The following is a 20,868-nucleotide window of genomic DNA, read 5'->3' as shown; positions in this document are numbered from 1 at the left end:
GCTTATTCTTCTTCTATCCTCCTCCTCCTTCTTCGTCTTCATCTTCTTCAACTTGCCGCTAGCAATGAATTTGATTAAATGCAAGCCTGACCAGTGGCAGAGTAGTTGCAGAAAACTCCCTGAATTAAAAAGTAATTCAACTGAGATTCACACTTGCAACACTGGCATGAAATTGCTCTTGAACTGAAAATCTACTCTTGAGTTGCCAACCTGCTTATGTTCAATAATTTTTCAGCGGGTTAAAGTGGATGTTTCTTGAAAATTGAAAGACTAAAATGAGTGCAGTAGCTGTGCATTTTGAAATAATTTAACGGTCTCGGCTCCAGCCTTCAGCTCCACAGGTGGGTTTAGTGACCAAAAAATATTTTTAATTTAGAATAATATGAATGAAGTAAAAGTAAAACGTAGTCATGCAAATATTTACTTGAGTAAAAGTAAATAGTTAGCGACTACTCAAATACCGAGTAACTAGTGAGTAACTACTGACTTTTTTTTTTAATATCAGAGCGTGAACATCAAATAGATAAAAATATAAAATAGAAATAGAAAACTTTAGATATTGCCAAAATTATATCTAACTAAAGTAATGAACTAACTAAACTAAAACAATAACAAATTAATATAAAATAAAAAACATGAATTTTGTCAAATTCAGCCACAAGTGATGGTTTTATATGTTTTCTCAAACAATCACAATAATACAATCATTTCTTGTCCATTCATACACACTCTTTGTTGTTTGAAATAGTTATAGATGAAAGAGGAGATTCAAAATCTCTGTTCAACAATTTGTGCATCATGATTTAATGCTGCAATCCAATTCATTGTGCTGCTTTTTTTAGTGTGCCACCAGGAGGCAGGATAATAGTAGTCATGCACACACAAACTACCGTAATTTCCCGTGTATAATGCACACCCATGTATAATACGCACTCCCAAAGTTGACCTCAAAATTCTCGAAAACCCTTCTACCTATGTATAGGGCATTTTTACAATGCATGATTTTGCTTCTACCCATATGATCAAAACATGAAGTATTATCAGAATCAGAATCATCTTTATTTGCCAAGTATGTCTAAAAAACACAGAAGGAATTTGTCTCCGGTAGTTGGAGCCGCTCTAGTACGACAACAGACAGTCAATTTACAGAACACTTTGGAGGAAAAAAAAAAAAAAAAAGTCACTGAGCAGTAAATGGTTGCTAGTTATCTGGTAATGCTGGTACATAATTTTTTTTTTTTTTGACAATTTTGCAAAAAGATGCAGAGTCCTCTAGCACTTAGAGCAGTTCGAATGACTAATATTGCAATAGTCCGGTGCAATGACCATTGTGCAAAGGGCGCTGAGAGTATCTGTATTTTGTTATTTTTTTAATTATTATTATTCTGAAGTTAAGCACTTTATTTGAGCACGTAATCCTTTTTTTTTTTTTTTAATTTAGTTGCTCTTATTTTGAAATTCACAGCCCAACTTTTATTTAGTAAATTAGAAAACACACAGTTGTACTCATATGTTTGATTACCCATGCAGAATTTGTATGGGTACAATTCTTAAAAGAAAACATGAAGGACCAGGTGAAACACATTTAATTTAATTGTAATGGGATTCAAATTAAACGGTCAAGCATTTCAGAAAAGCATTATCATTAAACAAAACATAACCATAAATAAATTAATGATGGTTGTTTTCATTCATCAGTCATATTAAAAAAATACAAAATTGCACAAATTCTGCCAGGGTATGTAAACTTATGAGCATAACTTTACATATATGCAGTCATACGTACCCACTGTCATATTGGAATGAAAATGTAGGCTACACCTTTTTTATAACCACTGGGTGGCGGTGGCATATTGGAATGAAAGTGTACCGCTTTTTCATAACCACTAGATGGCGTCACACATTTAAAAAATGTGAAAGGTTTTTCCATTTTCTCCTATACCTATGTATAATGCGCACTATTGACTTTTGACAATTTTTTGGGGAGGGTTAGGGGGGGGAATGAGCATTATACACGAGAAATTACAGTAATTAGAATAACACTTCTACTCCTACTGTGACTAGATACTGTAATATTAGTATTTTTTAGTATTCCTGTGAGTATTGTTATATTATCTGTCTTCATGTGTTGCTGCACCATTTGTGTTCAAATTTATGTTGCTTCTAAAGCTGTGACTACCAATGCTAATCTTTAGCATGTCAATGGCATTTTGCATTGTGTGTTAGCATTAAGCTCAGTGGACTTTCCGACGGCAAAGCTGTGGTTGTTTTATATACACGTTATTGTCCTTTGTTATATTTTGATAGTAAACCGTAACTAGAAGTGGCATTGAACAGCTAAAAGCCTGTTTTTTGATTAAGTGTTCACTAGCTGCCAAATTGCTGCTTATTGTTAAGTGGTTGAATTGAGTTCATTGCCAACATACAGGTATATCTCAAGTTTGCGCTCGCATATCAAAAACAAAAAATCATCCAAATAACAGCTGGCATTTCGAAAAACTCATAAGTCGGGTGACTCGTATATCAAGGTACCACTGTATTTGTAATAGCTTACTGCTGGAGAATGGCAGTGGTAGAGAAATCTCCTTACATATTTTTTTGCAGATTCCAAAACAAGGATTTTTCCTTGAGCTGTTATGTGTCTTGCATTAAGAGTAATACACTAAAGTACATTACCTGCTATAGGATCTACCTCTACCACATTGCCATTAGCAGTACCACTTGCCTATAAACACAAGTGTAGAGGACCAAGGCCTTGTAAATATATCAGATTAATATACGAGTGCAATAAAAGTGACCACCGACGACAGTAATGTAAGCGATATTGCACTGCCCCACACTCACCAAGGACAGGGGAAGTCTTCCGGTCTCAATATAGATTCTGCTCAGTACAATGACGACAGTAACACTATGCCATACCATAACGAACTTGGATTTACAGACTTTAAGATGGCAGTATTTTCCAGAAAATGGTCCACGCTCAACCATCCACCAAGTTTAATGAAACATCAGCTTGGTATGATTGCCTCTAAAGGCTCTAATTAACTCCCCTCGTCTTGATGAATCCAGGTTATTAACTGACCCCGTGTGAGTGTCGACATGACCACTTCAGGCGTATTCAGCACATTTGAAGCTCTCCTTTTTGCTGCCTCACCTCAATGAAATGTAGAGATTTGGTCATAAAAGTTCATCAAAAGTGAATGTTGTGGATATAGAGGCAATCTTTCTCCTTAATGGCACCTCCACAACACACTACAGCCTAAAAGATTAGTGCCTAGAATGGTAGAACAACATATATATTTTCTAATTCAGTCGTCTAGATTTTGACATACATTAGAGATATATTAAAAAAAAAAGATCCAAAGAATAGCTTTAGTTTTTCAGTGTTTATAAGTGTGAGAGAGGAAACACAAAAACAATACAACATTTACGAGCAGGTGTGAAATTGCGGTTTTCCGGTGCAATGACGGAAGAATGAAGAAGGATGGAGGATAAAGGGGGAGGACAGTGGGAATACACTAGCTCTTAAGAGCTATCCCGGCCCCCTCCCTGCTGAGAATACAATCCAGCCGTTGCTCATTAGCAGCTGGAGTTTCACTAGCACCAGAGTGGGGCCGCTTTAATGAACCCTCAATGAGAACATGCATCCTGCCTCCTCATTTGAGTTTAAAGGTACCAGGTGATGAGCCCACTGAAACTACAGTATTACTGTGTGCTTTCATGCTAGAAAAACAATGCCTGTTAAAACATGGACAAATGGTGTCCGGGGATTTGTTACACCATATGTAGGAAGGTTGGGTGGTGATAAAATGAGACTGGATGCTCCAGGCAGTCAGGACCAACCGGAGACCATATATAAACTCATCTAAAATGATACGACACTATGGAGAAGATACAAGTTTAATTCGTTCCATGACCACGCTTATAACTAAAGATTTTCGTACCACTTAGCATCTTTCCCAATTGAAATGAACAGAAATAGCTTGTCCCTACCTCCTAAAAAAGCCAACAAAAATGTTTGTAGTGTTTTTTAATAAATAAAATAGGACTTTAGAATAGTGTACTTTATAAAAACATACAGTAATGACAGAATTAAATAGGATGTAAAGAAATGTTTTTGCCACATTTTATGATTCAAGTCAACAGACATTGTTCTGTTCCTTCTGGTGTGCTCACCCGGGGCAGTATAAAAAGAAAAGGACATACAAATATACTGTACATGGACACGGTCTTCAGCTCCTCAGTAAGAAACAGAAATATTAGTCGTTCTTCGCAGAGGATGAAGAATATATCGTCACTGTCAGGCAGAAACCTCCTATGTCCGAATTTGGTCAAGTTCATATTTTATTTCTCACAAAGCCATACTACTGGTCAGCCATCGTGTGGGTCTTTTATTTTGACAAATTATTGACCAATCTTTAAGTGTTGAAAATGACGCAATGTTAATGACTCAGCAAAACATGATGTTTTTTTTTTAGGTTTCCTGAAAAGTGCTAGTTTTAGAGATGTCAGGATTCCACCCAACACCAACAATATGCCTGTGAGATCTGTTAACACCGTGACACTGATGCTATTCATTAGCCTGTTTTATGGCGTTTCCCATTATGTGCTAGCATTAAGGTGGCCGCCTTTATGGTAAAGCTATGTGGTTGTGGTTAATGACATACTGCTGCTTGTTGTGAAATGAGTTGAGTTCACGGTCACTACACAGCGCTCGTATCTCAAGTTTTTACTCACAAGTCAAACCAAAAAATTGTCCGAACGACAGCTTATATCTAAAAAAATGTTTTAAATTGGGTTACTTGTATCTCAAGGTACCACTGTACATACAAATAAAACTTAATTAGCCATGTTGCGGGCCAAAGTGGTTACGAGTAGTGTTTCGTCCGCTAAAATGAGCAGCTCAGATTAATGAACCTTCATCAAGTGAGAGAACATGCAGCCAAACTGTCAGACATTTATTAATATTAACAGATAACCTTAAATGCCACGGCAAGAGATTGAATTATCAGTACCCAAAAATTCCAAAAGAAATTACAGACCCATTCATCTATGCTGCCATAAATCTACGTAATTCATTCCAGAATTCTAGATATGGCAATAAGGCTGATTATAAATTCTAAGAAGCGACAATGGATGTTGATTTGACAATTGTGCAGTCTTTTATGAATGGTTTGCACAGCTGTTTTACACATAAATTGAGCCACAGAGGTTCATTACTAAATAGAAAAAGAAAATCCATCAATATGAAGAAATATGATTCAGTCAAACAAACTTAACCCCATTGCCAGAACATTACATGACATTGATGGTCAAATTAGAAATGCATGTATGTAGAATAATCTTTTCCCAACATTCTCCATTTTGTAACATGCAGGTTACAATAATAAATTAGCAACAGTTAACATTGATTTACCTTTTTTTCCTCACATATATATGGTCTCTACATCATGAGGGCCTCCAATAAGGGAATCCAATAAAAAGACATGTAGCAAAAAATATATTATAAGTATTGACACTGTCAGAGATGCAGTGGTGGATACAATTAATGTTAGTAGAGGTCCTATCTTAAAAACTAAATCGATGCATACATAGAACACATACACATTATTAATCCATACTGTCGACTGTAGGGATGCACCGGTACTACTTTTTCTGAGACAGAGTACCATATGACTACAAGTACTAATATTTGAATACCCACCGATACAGAGTGCTAATAATTGACAATGCCACTGCATCTTACAGTTGTGTTGAAAATGTGTTCTAATTTAATAAAATATTGTTCAAAAACACAATCCATGTTTGACTTTAATATAACACTTTTTAGAGTAACAACTTGTCATTACAACATGACAACCGTAACAATATAAATCCCATATTACAAATGCTTTAAAAAAATGAATTGTTTTACAACTGTTAACTAAATCATTCCAATATAAATGTTAATTCTCCTTGTAATCTGTTTTATAATACTATAAGGAAATAAACATTAAATTTCACTGACAAAGTGTACCTGAATGCAGCTCATGCAGCCTATACATGACTGTGTAAACATGAATGACTGCTGCACTGAACAGCAAGCCAATATTAATTTCATGGCAAACCCGTGAAAAATAATGTAGAAATAAACAAAATATAATGAAACTGACACAGAGCGACATGGCGTTTCCTACAACACAGTTTCATCAACACAAAACACAAAACAACTGCAAATCAGTTCAATGTGGAAAAAGTGTGCTTCCGTCTGCAAAATGTCACCTTAAAGGCAACACAGATCACAGTTTGGGCTCAAAACAATTCACGGAAGCTTTTATGAGTACATTACACTGTAAAATACAAAACACAAACAGAACGTGAAAACCTAATTATCAACTATTCCGAGCCATCAAAGAAATGCACACTCAACTCACCACATGCGAAAGGGAGTGGGCGATGGGGCTTGAGAAACTCAGTGCTGCCTCCGTAGCCACCAGAGAAGTTCATCATCCATTTTGCAAAGCATAATTTGCACTCGCCAAAAAGTGTTGTCATTTGTGTCCTTAAAGTATCTTCACACACACGACTGACGTGGCTTCTACCGGGAGATATATGTCAGGCTGGTGATGTGGTATCGCTGCGTACAGGATCGGGGAATGGTAGAGTACATACTAGTATCGGTATCGGTGCAACCTAGTGTTAAGGCTAGGCCCCAATTCCATCTAAAATTTGGGTCTTTGGTGTGTAGACCAAATCAGTGTATGAAGAAAGAGGTGTTAAGCCCAGATCTCCCTGGGAGCTTTAAAATGGAGGCCTGTGGGAGATCGCCATGATTGACGGAGACAGAGCTGCGAGAGCACATATGAAAGCGTACGAAGACAGTTGACCGCCTCTTACAAATCCACCCATGTACCCAAACCCAGACACCCATTTAAACGAACGTAAATGCACTCAGAGGTGCATACCTAAAATTAAAAAGCACATTCACGCGCATACTCTGGAAACTCAATCCCCTCTCAAAGACACAGCTATGTGAAACAACTCTGCTGTAGGTCAAACACATTTCCTTTCTTGGCCCACCGCTCCAACAACAATTGGAAATTTGACACGACAAAGAAATTAATGCATTCAAACTCCACACATAAGCTGTAATCATACATGAATAGCTGGGAATGACGTTAGATACACAAAAAGCTCTCCACATGACAAGAGGTCAAAAACAAATGGTCAATTCCATGTTGGTTCTTTTAATACAGTGCTGTGAAAAAGTATTGGCCCCCTTCTCGAATTCTTATATTTTTGCAGTTTCCCCACTTTAATGTTACAACAAACAAATGTAAATATCAAACAAAAAATATCAAATTAAATCCAACTGAACTTAAAATGCTGTTTTTAAATGGTGATTTGATTTATTTAAAAAAAAAAATTTTGTATTAAAAACTATTCAAAGTTACCTGGCCCTGTGTGAAAAAGTAATTACCCCCTCCCCCTCGTTAAATCGTGAATTAATTGTGGCTAATCACAATTTTTGGTTACATTTCACTGATCACACCCAAGCCTGATTACCTCCAGACCTGTTCAATCAAGAAATCACTTACGATCCAAAGAAATTCCAGAACATTCAAGATATAAAGTAATTGACATCTCTCTGTCTGGAAAGGGTTACAAATGCCATTTCTAAAGCTATAGGATTCCAGTGAACCATAGGTAGAGCCATTATCCTCACATGGAGAAAACATGGAACATTGGTGAACCTTCCCAGGAGTGCCCGACCTACAAAGATTACAGCAATGACTCATCCAGGAGGCCACAAAGGAACTCAGGACAACTTCTAAAGACCTGCAGGCCTCCCTTGCCTGTTAAGGTCAATAATGAAGAGACTGGGCAAAAATGGCATTCCAAGTGTGGAGTGGAGTTCCAAGGCAAAAAAAAAAACACTGCTGACCAAAAATACTTTTTGGGAGAATATTATATGGACTGACCAGATGAAAGTTTAGCTTTTTGGAATGTGTGTGTCTTGTTACATATGGCATAAATGTAGCACAGTATTGGAGAAAAGGAACATAATACCAACACTCAAACATGGTGGTGGTAGTGTGTTGATCTTGGGCTGCTTCTCCTTCAGGGCCTAGACACCTTGTTGTGATTGATGGAACCATGAATACTGTTCTTTAACAGAAAATCTTGAAGGAGACTGTTCACCCATCAGTTTGTGACCTCAAGCTGAAGCACACTTGGGTTCTGCAGGAGGATAACGATCCAAAACACACCAGCAAGTCAACTTCTGAATGGCTTACAAAAACAAAATGTAGGTTTTGGAGTGGTCTAGTCAAAGTCCCGACTTGAATCTGATTGAAATGCAGTGGCATGACTTTAAAAATGCCGTTCATGCTCGAAAACCCTCTATTTTTGCTGAGTTCAAACAATTCTGCAAGGAAGAGTGGGCCTAACTATCTCAGCAGAGATGTGAAAGCTTCATTGCCAGTTATAGAAAATGGTTGATTTCAGTTGTTGCTGCTGAGGATGGCCCAACAAGTTATTAGGTTTAGTGGGCCATTACTTTGAACCTAGCATTCTACGGAGGTAGCAAGCGGTGGAGAATTGTTTGAATGCTTGAGCATATTCTAGAAAGACTATTTTTGTGTTTTGTCCTTGCGTGACTTTTCACAAGAATTTAATAGGAAATTGTACAGTGGGGACTATATTAGTGTGCTTCTGAACAAGCAGCAGACCCATATGGGTTCTGAAGATATATTTTTACAAGTGAGTAACCCTCCCAAAACTATCTGTTCCCTACTATTACAGTGCATTATGTTTCATCTAAAAATAAAAATAAAAATCATCTAAATTCTCAAAAACATAGACGATGTCGAAAAACACCAGTCATTTAGTTCAAATTTTGTCCACAAATAATATTAAAGACATTATGTGCTGTGCACAGGTTCTCATATTACAGCTGGGCTGTTGCAATTCAACATCATTAGCTTTTATATACTACTTCATTGTGGATAAAGAGCAGCAAAAGTTACCTTGCTGCTGTAATTTCTCAGCAGTAAACTAGTTTCGGGGAGGGTAGTGGGGGGAGTGTTGTCATCCGTTTATTTAACAACTGCAGGTGGCCGTTTTAATAGGACACAGGTAGCTTGCTGACCTTTCTTTAGTTCTGTAACTTAACATACAGTAAGTCAGTAAAGTAGAACCTCTAAATTGAAATGCCCCAAGGCTTATACAATTAGGAATGTTATTCCACCAAAATATTTGTGAAAAAAAATCTGTCTTTAAAGTTAAAGATTTGGAGCGAGATCTTGGAACACCTGAACTCAGTAAACCTAACATAAAGTACATATACAGTATACTTGAAAACTACGAATGTACAACATGTACAAACTTCATATAACCAAAAACAGTTAAGCGAAAACCTCCGTATGAATGATAAAAAGGTAACTTTTGAAATATTCTGCAATGACTTACCAAACTCCAATTAAACATCTCCATATTACCATGAAATGAAAGTCTGGAGCTGACAAAAGTTAGCTCCCTTAAGAGTGGCAGCAAAACACCACGCAGCTGTCATGAGGTAACATTTATCCAGCCTCCGCTATCTGCTGATAGCCCACTCCGAGCCTAAACAATGCTCTGAACTGAACTGAATGTCAAGACACACCCCTTGTGCTTTGGTATGTAACAGTCTCCACTGTCTGTGAGTACGTATGTGCCATGTGCAACCACTTTCTATACTGTCTTGTGCTTTAAGATAACACTACCTGCATCTCCACAACAACCTGCGGGGGATATGTGAGCCTCTCTTGGCTAAAATTACAACAAAGCACGTAGCCTTACTACAAACACAAATGTATACAGAGGAGGACATGCAGAAATATAAAGCAGCCTCCAAAGATGAACTTACCAAAAGTGGTTTGAGTTCAACCAAAATATGTCTGGAAAAATGAATGAAAACCTTTAATCAAAGTTTGCAAGGGGTAAAACAATGGTCTAATGGTTAGCACGCATGCTTCACGGGGTTTCAGGGTTGCTCCGGCCTTCCTGTGTGGGTTTTTCTGCGAGTACCCCGGCTTTCACCCACATACCGAAAACATGTTCGGTCGAATGAAGACACTAAATTGTCCATAGGTGTGAATGTGAGTGGGAATGTTTGTATGTCTATGTGCGTTGTTATTGCCTGGAGACCAATCCAGTGTACTATGTCTCTCGCCTAATGTCAGCTCACCTCACCGGTGACTCCCAAAATCATGCGCACAAATCTTATGAGACCACGAGGTAAGTTGCAAACGCCTTCCTTTTACTTTATTTTACCCTCATTATACAGTTGAGTTCTCTTTATACTTGTATAAAAGGTAGGAATGTAAACGTTTTAGTTAAAACATCAGCTGTGTAGTTAAGAAAAATGTTTGGGGATGACGACAGTTTGAGCCTGGAAAGATTTAATTATTTTTACATTTACGGTCATCACTCACCCTATTGTTGCTTACTTTTTGTGATCTAACTATATTGCCGATTTTTCACTAAATGTAGCAATAAGTGCGACCCAGGAGAAAAGAGTGTGTAAAAGTCAGAGAATGTTCAAAGTTTCAGATAATCCATCCATCCATCCATTTTCTAAGCCGCTTCTCCTCACTAGGGTCGCGGGCGTGCTGGAGCCTATCCCAGCTATCATCGGGCAGGACGAGGGGTACACCCTGAACTGGTTGCCAGCCAATCGCAGGGCACATACAAACAAACAACCATTCACACTCACATTCACACCTATGGGCAATTTAGAGTCTTCAATTAACCTACCATGGATGTTTTTCGGATCTGGTAGGAAACCGGAGTGCCCGGAGAAAACCCACGCAGGCACGGGGAGAACATGCAAACTCCACACAGGCAGGGCCGGGGATTGAACCCCGGTCCTCAGAACTGTGAGACAGACGCTCTAACCAGTCGCCCACCGTGCTGCCAGTTTCAGATAATTTCATGCTTAAAAAAAATAAAGAATGCAATGTGTCTACCGCAAAGCAGAACTATTTTACACAATGTATACGGTAAAGTAAACATCGTTAGCTAATTTAATTTAGCCTACCACTGCTACTTAGCAGCAAGTTAGTTCCACAGGTGGTTAAGGACTTTCAACCACTTTTAAGCCTTTTAAAACCACAAACATTCAAAGTCACAGATACTACAGTGTCTAACGTGCGGACACAAATAATTCCATTCAAATTTTTTATTGGTATTACGCATAAATCTTTAAAATGTATTTAAATAAATATATGTCGCGCCCATGGTCGTTGATTTTGGTCTGTCAAATACAAGTGACTACTATATTTGTTTTGCAGTTGCTTAGAAGTCAACCAGCATCACTTTACAGATTGTGTTCCAACGTTGGAGCTTCCACTGTAACCATAAAGACTTACCTCACACAAAAAAATGTGGAAACAAAACCACATGTGCACGCACAATTACTGAGAAATTAGAGGTACTGAAGTCATGACATTACAGAGAGAATGCAGTGCTTGAGTGAGACAATGCATCCCTGCTGCACACTGGAAAATTAAATCCTCTGTAATACAAACACGCGCTTTCAAATAAACACGGCACCCTTGTGTTTGTTTAAGGGGTTGCATGACGGGACTCGACTCAGACACTGTGGCAGTTCTGTGGACAACTCATGTTGGAACTGAAGCAGTCCTTGCATTCTAGAGACGCATGACCCTGCAACAATGAGGCTCATAAGCATCTCCTTTAGCTTTGGGAGAATATGTAACTGTATGATGAGGATCCAAGTAAGTGCTGTGTGTGTTGCCAGTTTTTCTTAAATTCCAAAGTAGAATAAAACCAACAGATAAATGAAAGAAAAGCAAAACTCACCATTGCGGGTTGACTCCTTATTATTGCCCACTTTCCTTAACGCTGAAACAATAGCATCAGAAGGTACGCGAGGACTCTCCACATACTTGGGCTTCCTGACTGGACCTGCCACCGTGAAATGAAAGCGAGATAGAGATAGATAGAGATGAGGGAGTGAACAAGAGGGCAAGAGGGAGAGGAAAAAGAAAAGCCAAGACAAGAGAGGAGTCAGAGAGAGAGAAGAGAGAGCAAGAGAGAGAGAGAGGGGGGGGGGGGGTTATTGCGGAATTAACATGTTCCAGATGGGATGAGAGGTGGTGGTGTCTCAGTTGGACTGGCTTGGCCATACTCCGGTGCTAACAAAAACTATCACACGCACGCACGCACACACACACACACAGACAGACACACACACACACACACACACACACACACCACACACCAGTGTCGATAGCACTTTTGGTCTGTCTGACAAACCCAAAAATTGTCTGCGTGGCTGGAGACTCCCGGTAACACAGTGCTATCCAGCTCTGGGAATTTAACCGACAACAGGAAACCACAGCAATTAGCCTCTTAGCGAACTTTTTTTATTTATTTTTGTTAAAGAAGAGATTGAACACACATGCACTGCTGGGGATGGGAGGAACAACAAACAGAATAGCATTTTCTTTCTGTGAGCAACAGTACAAAAGTATGCCCTTCTATTGCTGTGAAGATACATTTGAAAAGACTCGCGTTGGGTAGATCTGGGACAGCTGTACAGGGCTTTGTTGAGTGTCATTAGTGAGCAGCTAAGTTCAAATGGCTACTCTATTCCCTCTGCTACTAATGTGACAGAAATAGAAAACACACCACCACAAGAAAGCTCCACATTAACATCATCAGGAAGGGGCTTAATAACTGCTTAATCATTAAATAATTGGTTGTTGAGTTTCTAACCATGTCTTCAAGCAATTGTGGTAAAATGGAGGGCGGTGTTTAGCTACATCCTTAAAACATCAAGGCAGTATTATTCTGCTGAATACAACACCGGCATTAAATGGGGAGTTTAAAGCGTCTCCCATTTAAAATATTTACTCATTTAACATTAATTTCCCCCTTAGTCGATCAAAGAAATCGAATTGAAAAGCCCAGTCCTAGCGTTCCGTCTTCTTAAAAGTGACTGTTTGCGTCTGGTTAGCACATCCACCTCACAGTTTTGAGATTGGGGGTTCAAATCTGGGCTCCGGCCTTGTGTGGAGTTTGCATGTGAAAAAATACAGGAAATCACTAGACGACCTGCATGGAGAATTCTGCCATCGGTTCCCTGATTTTGGAAAAATTGTCAAATGACTTCAGCTGGTGTTATGTCCCCTCACACAAGACCCTGAAACAGCGCCACGGGAGCTGCAGATGGAACTGCTTGATCTCCAATGTGATACTGTCTTAAGGAGAAGTTCAACTCAAACTGGATGAGTTATATGTTTCATTAAGCGCAGACACATTTCCAAAAATGCTGAAGATGGCAAAGAGGATGCTGGTGGTGTTTGGCTCTACATGTGTGTGAACAGACTTTGTGTGATGAACACCAACAAAACATCCTACAGATCCCAGCTGAGTGATGAACACCTGAGATGTGTTCTGAGAATTACCACAACAAAACTAACACCAGACTTTGATGCACTGGCAAAAAAAAAAGGTGATTAACAAAACAACACTGCCCCCATTAAAAGTAAATGTAAGTATTAACACAATCCCTTTTTTTTGGTTTTGTTTATTTTTTTATATATAAGCATCTGGTCCTGGCTTGGCCCACCTGTCAAATATTAAAAGTCAATCTGTCCCCTAAGCCAAAAGGTTTGCCCACCCCTGATCTAGCATGTACAAAACCATGAACCGTCTTACGTAAAAGACTCTATTCAGTAGTTAAATCATTCAACACAAACAAATCACCTTCTCATGAGGGTCATCAATAGTATTGGTAAGCATCCTGGCCTAAATACCGCACTAGTATCAAGGACAAAACCCACGTTTTCTCCGGCTTCCTGACACTTTACAAAAACATGCTTCTTAAGTTAACTGAAGACTCCGTACGTGTGAATGTGAGTGTGGATGGTTGATTGACCGGTGACCAGTTCAGGGTGTACCATGCCTCTCGCCCAAAGTCAGCTGGGATAGGCTCCAGCTCACCCATGACCATAGTGATAAGCGGTACAGAAAATGGATGGATGGATGTTCGTGTGGTGCTATTATAAATCTGAAATGTAATCCATAAATTACATCAAAGATTAGGCTAATTTAATAATTGGTGGCAAATATTTGGGAAGTGTAATGATGATTAAAGTGTTTACACTGGCAGGAAACTAAGCAAGAAAGCTAAAGTAACTATTACACCATCAAACGAACAACTCTTGAGAAACTAGCTATGAAAAACCACAACAATTGGGTCCAGACAGATGAGCAACAATTAAAAGGGGAAAAAATACTCTGAAAGTCATGGAATTAAAATGTTCTTGTCAATGGAATGACTATACATTGAACTCAGACGTAACAGAGATAAGGCAGGATGGTGATGAGAGCCATGTCCTAATACCACAACTAATACTACTCCCTCCCTCCTTTTCCAAAAAAGCATCCTTGGAATCAGATAAAACAAACCCCGTGAACCAGAGCTGCAATCACCCACAATGGGAGGTGGGGGGTGGTGGTAGTGAGAGAAGGAAGGCTACAGCCATGTGAGTAGAAATGAAAGAGCCAAAACCAGAGTCAGCTCAGTTAGATGCACAGTGCCATCTATGGATCCACAACATGAAACACACGATGAGAAGCAGCGTTCTCATAGCCCAGGGGAACTGCTGAGTGAGAGCTGCTGCTCTCTCGCTTGTTAGCACACGAGGCCAGTCAGTCAACACAGAAACAAATGCAGCTGGTAAGAGCTAAAGGCAGTCTTCGTAATAGTGGTGAACACAAAAAAAAGCCTTACTTTAAATGGTTCCAATCCAAATGAGATACTACGTCATGGGCCTCAACCTCAACCAATGTTTATCCATGGATGGTCTGGCACATCCTATTACCGAGGAGTCACCCAGCTCCAAATAGAGTGAGACTCTTCAGGGGGAAAAAAATGCATTTCATCAAGGAACAGCAGGGTATACTGTTGGAATAATTTAAACCAGACAAAAGCCTAGTTTAAGAAAGTTAATTCCAGTATGGTATAGTATGCATTTTAATTGTTAAGACAAAGGGTCTTGAAATACTCGACCAAAATTAACCCACTTTTTGCTATTCGCCTTATTTGGAGTACCAGTGGCACGTTTTGGTAGGCTTGTCTAGGATGGAGCTACAGTAAACCCCCGATTATTTATAGTTCGGTATTCGCAAATTTACAGATTTTTATTTTGGGAACCTATCCTCCGTTATTTGCAGAAAATATTATCTATTGCAGGTTTTGTGCACAGGTCAAAGCAATACTGTAAACATACATCCATCCATTTTCTGAGCCGCTTCTCCTCACTAGGGTCGCGGGCGTGCTGGAGCCTAGCCCAGCTGTCATCGGGCAGGAGGCGGGGTACACCCTGAACTGGTTGTCCTGTAAATATATCTGTGGAATTTGGTGTTGTTGTAATAGCCAGTGTAGTCTACTTTGCCGTTACAATTTGCCTGGATTCCCTAACATTTATTATTGTGTGTAACTATCAAAAGATAATTGACTTTAAAGCATTTGAGAAAAGTGTTAGTGTGAATATTTGTTTGTCAATGTTTGATGGCACCGTGGACGACTGGTTAGCACATCTGCTTCACAGTTCTGAGGACCAGGGTTCAAATCCCGGCCCCGCCTGTGTGGAGTTTGCATGTTCTCCCCATTCCTTTGTAGGTTTTCTCCGGGTACTCTGGTTTCCTCCCACATCCCAAAAACATGCGTGGTAGGTTGATTGAAGACTCTAAATTGCCCGTAGGTGTGAATGTGAGTGCGAATGGTTGTTTGTTTATATTTGCCCTGCGATTGGCTGGCGACCACTTCAGGGTGTACCCCGCCTCTCGCCTGAAGATACCTGGAATAGGCTCCAGCAAGTCCAGGACCCTCGTGAGGATAAGCGGTACAGAAAATGGATGGATGGATGGATGAATTTCAATAGGGCTGGCTGCCTCATGTGAAGACGGTTTGTTTGTGTTGAACAGTTTAACCAGCGAATACAGTTGTTTATGTGACATGGGTTCAAGAATGTGTGCATGTTAGATTCATGGTATTGGGTCTTTATGGTCCTGTCCATTTTAAGTGCTTTACCGACATCTTTTGTTATCTATACCCAATTGGAACCCCTTTTAGGAGTAGGGGGCATCAATTATCCATGGATTTCCGGTATTCACGACAGGGTTCGGCCCCTATCCCATGCGAATAGTAGGGGTTCATTGTATAGACACACTGCGGTCCATTCATTAGTTGACAGAGAACTAAACGAAAATCTGAATGGGATGAAAAAAAAAACAGGAGGGTACATAGCAGTGTTTCTTAAAGTTTACCAACAGTATGTCACTGCACTTGTATTAATCACTGGCATAATTAATTACACTCTGGTAAGGTATGATGTCAAACTGTTTAGGGTAGCGTTCATACCCTGCGGTGAAAATGCGAGTCTACTCAAAGTTTACATGATACAAATGGAACTAAATCGTACCGCTTGGTGGGAACGTGGCTAAAAGGTTTGGTTTGAACTTACAGTACATATCGTTTAAGTACAGTCCGATTGTGTTAGAGGATTCTGAAACTAAAGAAACATAGAATTTCTTCCACTAGGTAAAACTTCAGTGTAACTAGAACACGGTACCTAAATAATGGAGATAGAAATATTTCATTCCAATGAATAGTTGACAGACGATTGTGAACTTTGTGGAATGGAATGGGATAAGCACAAGCATGTCTTGCCAAAATGCTTGAGTTACCATTCCAAACGGTACTGTGTTGACCTGAAAGGAACAACTGTCAGACCAAACTCAGAAATGTTTAGTATGAGAAGAAACTGTAATATCAGGTTTAGAAAAGCTGCAGGTTGAAATGACAAGCTGTAACAAGACTGACAATGGTCACATCAAGTATATCATACCCCAATGGAGATATGGGGGGGGGGGGATGCTACTCAGGAGACACTATCAACCATCACATCTCACCATCTGAAACTCAGATGTGACAAATTGAAATCGGGACGTGTCCCCTGCGGAGAGAACAAATTACAAATGCTTTAGTCTGATTCATCATACTGAGCAGAGGGAGCTTGTGAGGACAAGAAAACACAAGCAGAGGGAAACAAAGTATTTAGTTACACTGTGTCAGAGAAAGACAGGTGATACAGAGCTATTAGAGGTTGTTAAAAGCACCCGCAGATTCAAATTTAAAAAGTATTTCGAGAAAATATATACATCCTGAGTTGATGACGTTTTTTTTTCTCGAAGAACATCTTGTTCTAGCACCATGGCCTTTTTCCTGACATTCATTCTTCAGGATGGACTCTTGACCTTGTTACATTTAATTTCACAATGAGACAGTCCATCACATTTACACAGCAAATGGAATCACAGCAGCTGTTACAATAGGCATCTTTATGTTCCGAATGCCAAACTTAGCTCACACTTGCTGCTTGATTCTGATTCAAATTGATTGTGACTTAAACATCTGATTGTGTGCGCGACACCTGGCTAATTGATCGACTAAGCAGATAATCCATTATCCAGTGTTTGCTGAACAGTCGGGGAACTTTTACAGACACGGTACTTTGTGTTTTTTGTGTGATGTGATTGATGACTCATTTGCTTCTAGCAGCCAGACATATTGGCATTATGCCCTAAGGCTCAAGCAATTTCTACACTTTGCAGCTGTGACATTGTGACTAAACTAAACTGTATGTTTAGTCACAACTGATCTCATGCATGCAAACTGTGTGAATTATGTACTGCCTTTACTGATATCATATGTGTATTTTCCCCAAACCATTTGATACCTTGGACACAAGGGCCAGGACAAAATATCAGTGTTGTGCATATGATACAGTCTTATTGTGTCAAAGATGTTTTTCATCCTGTTAATAATATTTTGAAAAAGTAGAATTGATTCTTTAAGTGTTCATTTTCCTCCCCAGAACCATGAAAGAAATTCAATCAAATGCCGACCCCTATTGTCAAGAGTCTATAGTATACACTAATCCCCCCCTCTATCATTGGGGTTCCGTTCCAGACCATCCCCGCATTAAAAGAAATTGGGGCTATAGAAATACCCTATTTAAATACAGCCTAGGCATGTTTTTATAGCATTACATTTTTTTTAAGGTTTTCAAACACACTTTTACTTTGTAAAACAATACAAAATCATACGATATATTAAGAGACCGCAAGAACAATGCACAAAAATATTGTACAAACAGTATAAAAAAACAGTAACAACGGTAATAACAATTACCAAAAAGATCTGCGCTATAGCGGAAGAAAGCGTGAACCGCAATATAGCAGGGGATTACTGTATGATTAATAAATGCAAAATTTTATTATACCAAGATTCTAACTATTGTTTTATTTTAAACGAAGTAGACTACAGTATTTATTTCCTTTTCCCATCACAAATATATTTTAATGTACCACAGATTTTGTCCAGTACATTAATTATTGCATCAACTATATCACTGGTAAAATATAGTGATGATGAACTATCGTGAGTTAAACTGGGTACACACACACCAGTTTTTTAAAATGTGAAAAACCCCACAAATGCTCTTTGCTCTCTCTTATAGTGTGTGGTAGGATGCAACAATTGCATTTTTTTTAAGACCGAGTACAAGTACAAGTGCTTACATTTGAGTACTCTACCAAGTAGTGATGCGTAATAATCCCACTCGGGCGGCAACAGAGTTCATCATCCATTTTGAAGAGCATAATTTGCTGCTGGCTTTTACCTTAAAGTATTTTCACACAGCTGACACAGCTCCTCCCCATAAGGTATATGTCAGGCTGGTGAAGTGGTATTGGTGTCATAGTATTGGAGCATTTGTACGGGTCCGAGTACAGACGTACAGTATCAGCACCGATATCGAGATGCATGTAGTACCAAGACTGCCCTCTGAGAGGCAGCATTGTCACACAGTGCATCCAGACTGGCGGGGGAAGAAAACAAAGAAGAACAAAAATAATAGTAGTAGTTGTGCCGGCACGGTGGAAGACTGGTTAGCACATTTGCCTCACAGTTCTGGGGACCGGGGTTCAAATCTTGGCCCCACCTGTATGGAGTTTGCATGTTCTCCCTGTGCCTGGGTGGGTTTTCCCTGGGCACTCCGGTTTCCTCCCACATCCCAAATACATGCGTGGTAGGTTGATTGAAGACTCTAAATTGCCCGTCGGTGTGAATGTGAGTGCGAATGGTTGTTTGTTTCTATGTGCCCTGCTCCTCTATTAGTGGCCGCTTCCTAATTGGCTATTGTTCCATTTCACTTTACATTCACAGAGAACTTGGCCAAACTCAGTGTTGTCTACAGCATAAATAGTCATCAGGTTTTACATTTCCAAATATCGATCGTGACCATTGAGGAAAAAAACTCACTTCACACACCCCACACCACAGGATAATCGCTCAGGCTAGTCTCACGGAGACATCTGATAATCGGGCCTTTGCTGACTTTGATTATAGGGGAAGGAAAATGCTTTCATCTAGATTGATTGCGAGTAGGTGTATGTACCCCGATCCCATCCCCATTGGACAAACATTCCAAGTCTGACAGTCCATTCAATTTCTCAGGCAGAATGTGAAATGTGGGCTTACTCATATAAGAGAAGCAAGGTAGGAGCGAAGTCAAGTACACTGAAGTGAAGTAGAGCACAATATTGAAGTTTTCACTCAGTGACCATCAAAGCAACTGTCTAAAAAAGGTTTCCGCAGCATCACAAGATCGTTCACAGTTCAGCACACTGAAAGACATCTATTGTCCCCCAAACGGACTGTCTGGTTAGTGTGACTGGCCCAGAGGTGACTTCAAGAAAGCTCAACTTTAGTGGCACTGAAGTGTCTTCTTTCTCTTGATAAAATAAAGCTAAAATGAACTGAGCTCATTATAGAGTTCTGCAAGAAATGTACCAGAAGGCAAGTCTTTGAGCTAAAATCGAAAAACGTTGAAAAATATAACAATTTTAAAGGCTTTGCTGATTGCATTAGTGATGAGGCGAGTAGGTCACAAGGAGATTTTTATATCCATTCATGTGGTGTACATCCAAGATGTTTTTTTGCCACAGTCAGCATAGTTGGCAAGGTTAGGACATATAACATATAATATATATGTTATAACCTCTTATATATATATATATATATTTATATATAACCTGTATAATGTGTACTCCCTGGTGTATGTAAGCTTGACAGACTGATGGATAGTATTTCACATTCATTAAAGGAAATGTATTCTACTACCATCTAGGGAACACATTGGATTACACTTTAAAAAATTAGTAAGATCTAATATAACAGTTCTACCTACAATTTTGCCCTTATAAAGATTATAATGTTCAGTTTTGATTGACAAAGTAGTGAAGAACTGCATTGCACTGCAATGCCTGATAAACACAGTAGGCCTACAGAATCTTGGTTAGAGTCACGGGAGCCTATCCCAGCTGACTTCAGGCAAAAGGCGGACTACACCCTGAACTGGTCACACTCACAATCACACCATCACTGAGTGGGAACTGAACCCGCACCAAAGTCAGGCGAGTGTACCACTACACCATCAGTGACTCCTGACAGAATTTGTCTTCTGTATTTACCAGTAGTTCTTGTACTTTATAAATCAGTACAAAACTGTGGTTTATGTACAAAGCTTTTGTAAGAAACTAATCTATTCCCAGCCACTATACTCTGTCGGCTGCCTCTGGAAGGAAACAGAATAAACCAAGAACAAACAGCATTGGGGCACTGGTATGCAAGCGACAACCAGGAACAACAATAAAGATGACACAGAAATGAGCCTACAACACCGGATAGAAACCGAGAAATCGAATACACTCCCATCTGAGACAATGAGACACAGGTGGGTAGGACAT

The 20,868-nt window shown here is 39.4% G+C and overlaps 1 protein-coding gene across 5 annotated transcripts in view; it reads right to left on the bottom strand.

Annotated features, from left to right (window-relative positions):
- Positions 1-20,868, bottom strand: part of tanc1b (tetratricopeptide repeat, ankyrin repeat and coiled-coil containing 1b) — a 126,763-nt gene that overhangs the window by 61,080 nt on the left and 44,815 nt on the right. For 3 of the 5 annotated variants that reach the window (XM_061691679.1, XM_061691681.1, XM_061691680.1), the window contains exon 4: positions 11,845-11,949. The exons of the other annotated variants lie outside the window; for them this stretch is intronic. In XM_061691679.1, the coding sequence (XP_061547663.1) occupies positions 11,845-11,949 (105 nt within the window). The remainder of the gene's footprint in view (positions 1-11,844; positions 11,950-20,868) is intronic. 5 annotated transcript variants of the gene reach the window in all.

This window comes from Phycodurus eques, chromosome 12, assembly GCF_024500275.1.
Source record: "Phycodurus eques isolate BA_2022a chromosome 12, UOR_Pequ_1.1, whole genome shotgun sequence".
NCBI classification, from domain to species: Eukaryota; Metazoa; Chordata; class Actinopteri; order Syngnathiformes; family Syngnathidae; genus Phycodurus; species Phycodurus eques.
Note: the sequence above shows the minus strand (reverse complement) of the source record. Positions and strands in the feature narration are given on the sequence as shown.